The sequence below is a fragment of the Protopterus annectens genome, chromosome 8.part0 (genome assembly GCF_019279795.1).
Source record: "Protopterus annectens isolate FY-2018-M chromosome 8.part0, PAN1.0, whole genome shotgun sequence".
Taxonomy (NCBI): Eukaryota; Metazoa; Chordata; order Ceratodontiformes; family Protopteridae; genus Protopterus; species Protopterus annectens.
In genome coordinates this window covers 1,198,107,979-1,198,114,073 of record NC_056741.1, presented here as the reverse complement: position 1 = coordinate 1,198,114,073, position 6,095 = coordinate 1,198,107,979, and the positions used below count along the sequence as shown (strand labels likewise).

Below are 6,095 nucleotides of genomic sequence, written 5' to 3'. Positions count from 1 at the left end.
TCTTTTATACTAAATATATAATAAATAATATATAAATAATAAATAAATGCAAAATTATATCATCTAAAACATCATAACTATTTAAACAAACGTCCATCTTTGTTTTAATTCTTACAGTAGGTTTCTCAATTGCTCACTTACAGTCTGTTGCTGCATACTTCTTTCTGTTGCTACAGCTGTTTGTCTTCCCATTCATACAGCATAAGATTTTTTATATGCTGTTGCTGATGTGTTCCTCCAAAACTAATTACTTAATTGATCAAACACATGCCAGTGTATTTGGCTCCTTTAGCTCCAAAACCCACAGCTTCTGCTATTGAAACTGTCATTTCTTCTGCTTCCATAATGCTTTCAGCTACTTCAGTCCAGTTTGCTTCTGCTGCATTTTCTGGTTAACTTGGCTCCATCAAATTTAGTAAATCCTGTATTGTTAATTCATCCCCTTCTGCATCTGTTACAATAATTTCCTCAGTCCCAACAGTTTCAGAAACCTCCCAATCTGCTTCTTCCAAACCACACACTGCTGCAGCTTTCACAGTATCCTCAATCTTGCACTTCTCACTACCAAGTCAACAGCATCCCACTGTCACCACCTAGTGGTTGTGGTGTAGAATAGCATGATGAAAGAGTAAGGGAAGTTCCCCGGTGCCTGGTAAAATTTCCCGTAGACACTATGAATACTAGCTTGGGTCTCTCTCAAAGAGTCTACTGACCTACTGAAACATACCTGGTCAACAATGGGTAAATAATACATACACACACATACACACACACACACACACACACACACACACGCACACACACACACACACACACACACACTAGTGAAAATACAGTTGTGTGATCATGTAGTAGTATTGAATAATATTATAAAAGAGATAAAAGAACTAGAAGTGGGATATTTAGGAAAGGGACAAAGAAAAAGAAAAACAAATACATAAAATTTGTGGGAACGAAACATGCATAATAATGTTCAGGAGGACGAGTGATGTTTAAGTGAAGGTAGGATTTGAGAACCTTATGTAATGTTGGAATTAATGACAGTTATTATAAAGAAAGAATGCATATATGTAACACTTAATGCATGAAAAATTGTTAGTAGGGTTTATTTTCTTTTCAGCTGATGTATGTTTGCCTATGTCTTAAATGATAATTTAATAAAGGTTTTTTAATAAATGTGTATTGCTATAAAATGCTAAAAAGAAAAGTCAAAAAGTGCAAGAAAACAATTCCTACAGAATACAATAGCAGACAAAATTAAAGCAATGAATGCTTAAAGCTGACAGCCTGACATTAGCTCTGAAAACATCCAACTGTAGTATACTTTTGTTCTCTGCACATATATTGAGTTGTATGAAATCCAAATTGTTCTTCTCTGGTCAGTAATATAGCACTCTCTGAAGAACATCTAATTTAAATATCGTAAAGGCAACACAGTGCTGAAAATTGTAACAAGGTATTACATACACTAGCTCCAGTCGGTTTATTTATACTTCTGTATGAGGGGATAATATTGTGCTGTTCATGTTAATATATTTATTAATATGATCTGTAACCAGAGCTGCATTTTAGGTAACCCTCCTTCCAGACTGTAGATACCGTAAGCAACACTCTGCCGAAAATTACTAAAGGATTTTTTACAAGCAACAGTTCCATTTTTCCTATCTCTACTTTTGCAAGAGAGGCTGATTTCCTGCTGCTCTTGTTATTTCATATATTTGTTTTTGATATCTGTAACCTAGTCTGCATTTTTTAGGCAACTATCCTTCCAGATTCCAGTGCCTTGATATTCCAGTCTTGAGTGATGCCAGCTGCAGAAGTGCATATCCTGGTCAAATCACTGCTAACATGATCTGTCTTGGCTTCCTTGAAGGTGGAAAGGATTCCTGTCAAGTGAGTATTTTCTATAGATTTCCTTTACTTCATTTTCTGCATCCCTCCTTAGAAAGTTTGACCTTAGGGTAAAATGGCTTCATACTAAAAAGTGCTGTGGCGACCCCTAACTGGGAAAAGCCGAAAGACACAACAACAACTAAAAAGTGAAACATTTGGAAACATAGCCAGATAGGTAGTCAGATACATTAGACAGATAAACAGACACAACAGATATGGTATACAAATAAAGAGTTCTATAGATAAAAAGTTCATTCTCTTTTTACACATCATGCAACAACAAAAGCTCACTGCTTGGATTCAGAATGTCATCAATTCCAACTAAACTAATGTCAACAAACAAAACTTTACATGTATGGTAACGTATGTTTATTACTGGAAAAATAATTACAATAATACTTTTCTTAAACATTTTCAGCAGAAAAAAATCTAAGCTTGTCACTTATCTGTGAAACTCTCATTAGTCCATACAAACAAAATACAGCATTCTTTTGAACTTTAGGTGTTAAAATTCAGTATGGCAGAAACCTATGGCCAAGACAGACATATCCTGCTTTTCATCAAGGGCAAGCCCCTCACATTCCCTTGTTCACTCATGCATGCTAACACTGTAGTCATTTCAGCTTGGAATTAGTAAGATATTCCTCTTCAATATAAACATCAGCTTTCTCTGTAAGAAATCTGAGTTTTGCACAAATACAGTCACCAAAACAGCATTCAATGAATTCTGCTTTCTGACAATGATCTGCTCCTAAATTATGTCTGCAAAAGCAGAAGTGTTGTAAGCTTTATAAAAAAAAACTATTAAGATGAAAAAGAAACTCCATTGATTATTTTTGATCTTATTTGCTTTTCAGGATGATTCTGGTGGCCCAGCTGTTTGCAATGGGCAGTTGCAGAACATTATGTCATGGGGAGATAAATGTCCTCAGAACAACAACCCAGGAGTTTACACCAAAGTCTGTAATTACACTGCTTGGGTTCAGAACATCATCATCAATTCCAACTAAACTAATGCCATCAAACAACACTTTACATGAAGAAATGAATACAGTTTAGTAAACACATGGAAATGTGTAACAGAAAATAAAATGCTAACATCACTAAACAAAGCATTGCAAGTTCTGCTCTTTTATCCTGTATTTCTAAGCATTTCTTTAATATTTCCATAAAGAAATTTCTATATGCTAAGCAATTTGTAATGATTTTCTGTACACAGTGTCTCTGTGATTGATACCTTTGCAACAGAACAGGGTTGGCCCCTAACGTCTGTTCACTGTCTGTGATGAGCTTGCATGATTTGTTCACATCAATATATTTTATCTGAGCACATTGGTTTCCTGTTCCTTAAATACACTGGTTAACTGTGTTCACTAAACTGAATATATACATAGCCAACTTGCCTTTGCCCTTGTAGACTGGTTGAATGCAGAAAAGGGTTTGAGAAGAATCAGTGCACTTACATGGTTAATAAATGAGGTTTGGTAACAAACCAATTTGTCCAGGGACATGTTCAGGTGGGGCTTTAGATAGCAGTAGTAAGGGTAAGGGAAGAAGCTAGCGGGGGGAGGGTGGAATGCTTAAATAGGAAAGTAGGGTGACTGAGAGGAAATGAGGTAAGGGTAGGGAGGGGCTTAATAAGTTTTGTGAGATCCTAACTGGGTAAGGAATCACATTTTTTCGTGAACTTGCTACAGTAAGTATTACATCCATGACGACCTGTAGGTACTTCAGTGTACAGGTAGGCCTTGGGTTAATAGCAGCAGGTATGGTAGATTTAAGCTGCACTAGTGAGTGTTTTTTTTTTCACTAAATTTGGGGGTGAGAATAGTAGATATCTTATGTCACTTGCAAGGTTGTGGATGTATTTTGTCAGATTTAAGTTTTGTGCTTTGGGTAGTTTGGTATGGTATGTTATCTCTGGTTACCCCCTTTTGTTGCTTATGGGGTTTTTTTTTTGTGCTACTTCAGAGTTTGAAAGTGGCCCTGTGAGGGGTGTAGGGTGCCTTGCTGGAAGGCCATAGTTAGGGGATTATTTTTGTGTGATGAGAGTCTGGGTGGGTTGTATAGTCATGAGTGACACTGTGTCTTTGGTTCTCCTTTAATTGTAATTTGAGCCGTAGGTTCAGGTTCTTTAATAGGGAAGGAAGAGCTTTTTTTTCTTTTCTTACTTTAAGTACAAAAATGGCCGGTAGTTGGTTGAGCCATTCTTGTTCGAGAAATATGGAGTTACGTGTTTAAGCACAGGCTGGGTATAGGCCATTTCGTGGACCTTAGGACATCTGCGATGGACGTTCTATTTCCTTTACATTTCATTTAATTCAATAGTTGTTAAGGAGGGTGGGAAGAAATCACCAACCGATTTGGTTGCAGTTTATCGATTAAGTTACTTTTAAGATGAAGTAAATTGCTAGCATTTTACAGCATGCACCAAGATCACATGCCAGTGTGGTAGACTCTCAATTCCATTTTTTACAGTGTCTTTTCCATCGCACTAACTTTTAAATGTCTCTGTGTAGGTAAGAAGATGCAGTATGGAAGATTTCTCAGGTCGTTACAGCAGTCCACTTACGGTTTTGGTTGCAGGGTGGGTTTTCTGCATTCCGCTTTTCGTTAGTGGTGGTGGCAGCTGATTTGTGGTCTTAAAGGTTCAAGATTTGCATGTAAGGGTGGAGCATGCATGCTTGCCAGCCACAAGGTGCTCAGAATAATGTGGTCACCGTGCTTCTGAAAGAGAAAGATCAGGCAGAGTTGTTAATTTTCACACCTGCACTTAGATCAAAGTATCATAGGCTGCTACCTGTAGTGAGCAGACGAGTCTTCAGGTGATTCATTCACTTCTGCCCTTAGTGGTGATATTTTAGTGCAGTTTGTACATAGCCTTTCGCAGGCTGAGTAGCAGCATGAGAAATTGTTATTGCTCATGCACAGCTGCAGTTGGAGCAGTTCAGTGAGCTGAGTTGTCTTTTAAAAGTTTGAGTGCTGGGCAAATCTCTTAACTGTACAGATTCCCACAGAACGTACAGATTTTTGCCTCATTCTTGGTCCATTTTCATAAAATAGGTTTTTTGGGCAAATTAGTGGCAAATCATTAGGACTGACGTTAGAAAACAGTGATGGGCATTTTATTTTCCTCGGGCTTCATACCCATCAGAAAATTCATGCTAATGCAAAACCTTTGATTCTATAAACTTTTGTTTGTAGGAGCAATATCTAAAAGTTGTCCCTATCTGGGTCCCTTTGTCTCACTTTTATTAATGGCGTTGTCCAGATTTCTTGCTCTAAAGGGTTGAGTGGTACTAGTCACTGTGCCTGTAATAAACGTAAGATTGCAGTGTGCCTCTAAATTATACATATTTTTCTGGAATGTCCATATGCTGCCTCATAATTTTGGTGCATTCTCATAAATTGTGGTTTTCCGGCAAATTATGACTACTCATTACACTTTGAAATTTGAAGGTGATAACAGACACTTGAGTGTCGGACTTAATACCCTTCAGAAAATTCATGCTAATGCATGACCTGTTTTTCTTTCAACTTCTAGGTTTGTGTGTGTGGGTTTGGGGGGACTATGGAATTCATACCTCTCAATTGTTCTCAGTTTTACCAACATTAGTCACTGCAAGGGCCTACCTTGCTCATCAACTGCACAGCCACTACCCTGCCCGGCATCTCCTATCCTCAATAACCTGGTATCACCGTATTCCCTCAGCAATTCCTTTCTCAGACAGATGATCAGGGATGTCCGTGACTTTGACTGAAATTTTAGATCTGACCCTCTTACTCCCTCCTAAAATTATTGACTGTTGCAGGAAGGTGGTGAATTACACTTCAAAGTAATGACAATAATTAAGAGTTATAGAGTTCTTTACTTGATAATTCACATTCTCTTAATGCCCAGAATCTGAAAAGGTGGCAGTCTTAGTAGCACCTGACAGTTTGGGAGAATATTTTGGAAATATATCGGTGATGACCCCAGTGTACAGTTCAGTGTCTCCTGAGTATAAATGTGTAGCAGGTATTCCTGACAGTTTTTAACTAGTTTTGGTTTTGTGCTAGATTTTGTTGTGACTGGTTCCTGTTTGGTGGAGAACTGTGGGCTGTGTTGTCTTCGGCTGTGTCATAAAGCATTTGCAGCAGTATGTACCTTCACTGGCTGTGAAAGGAATTGCTGAGGGATATAGTGATGCCAGGTTATTGAG

At 37.8% G+C, this 6,095-nt stretch overlaps 1 protein-coding gene across 1 annotated transcript; it reads left to right on the top strand.

Moving 5' to 3' along the window:
* The first annotated feature begins 737 nt into the window (after positions 1-737).
* On the top strand, positions 738-2,903 carry LOC122808432 (trypsin-like). Its single transcript, XM_044079395.1, has 3 exons — positions 738-741; positions 1,757-1,893; positions 2,751-2,903. The coding sequence occupies exons 1-3, from the start codon at positions 738-740 to the stop codon at positions 2,901-2,903; spliced, it is 294 nt and encodes a 97-aa protein (XP_043935330.1).
* Positions 2,904-6,095: the final 3,192 nt, after the last annotated feature.

Bases quoted from the DNA above. Each gene is read 5' to 3' on its own strand.
- LOC122808432 (XM_044079395.1), top strand. The intron at 1,894-2,750 runs GTGAGTATTTTC...TTTGCTTTTCAG, and splicing joins GTGGAAAGGATTCCTGTCAA to GATGATTCTGGTGGCCCAGC.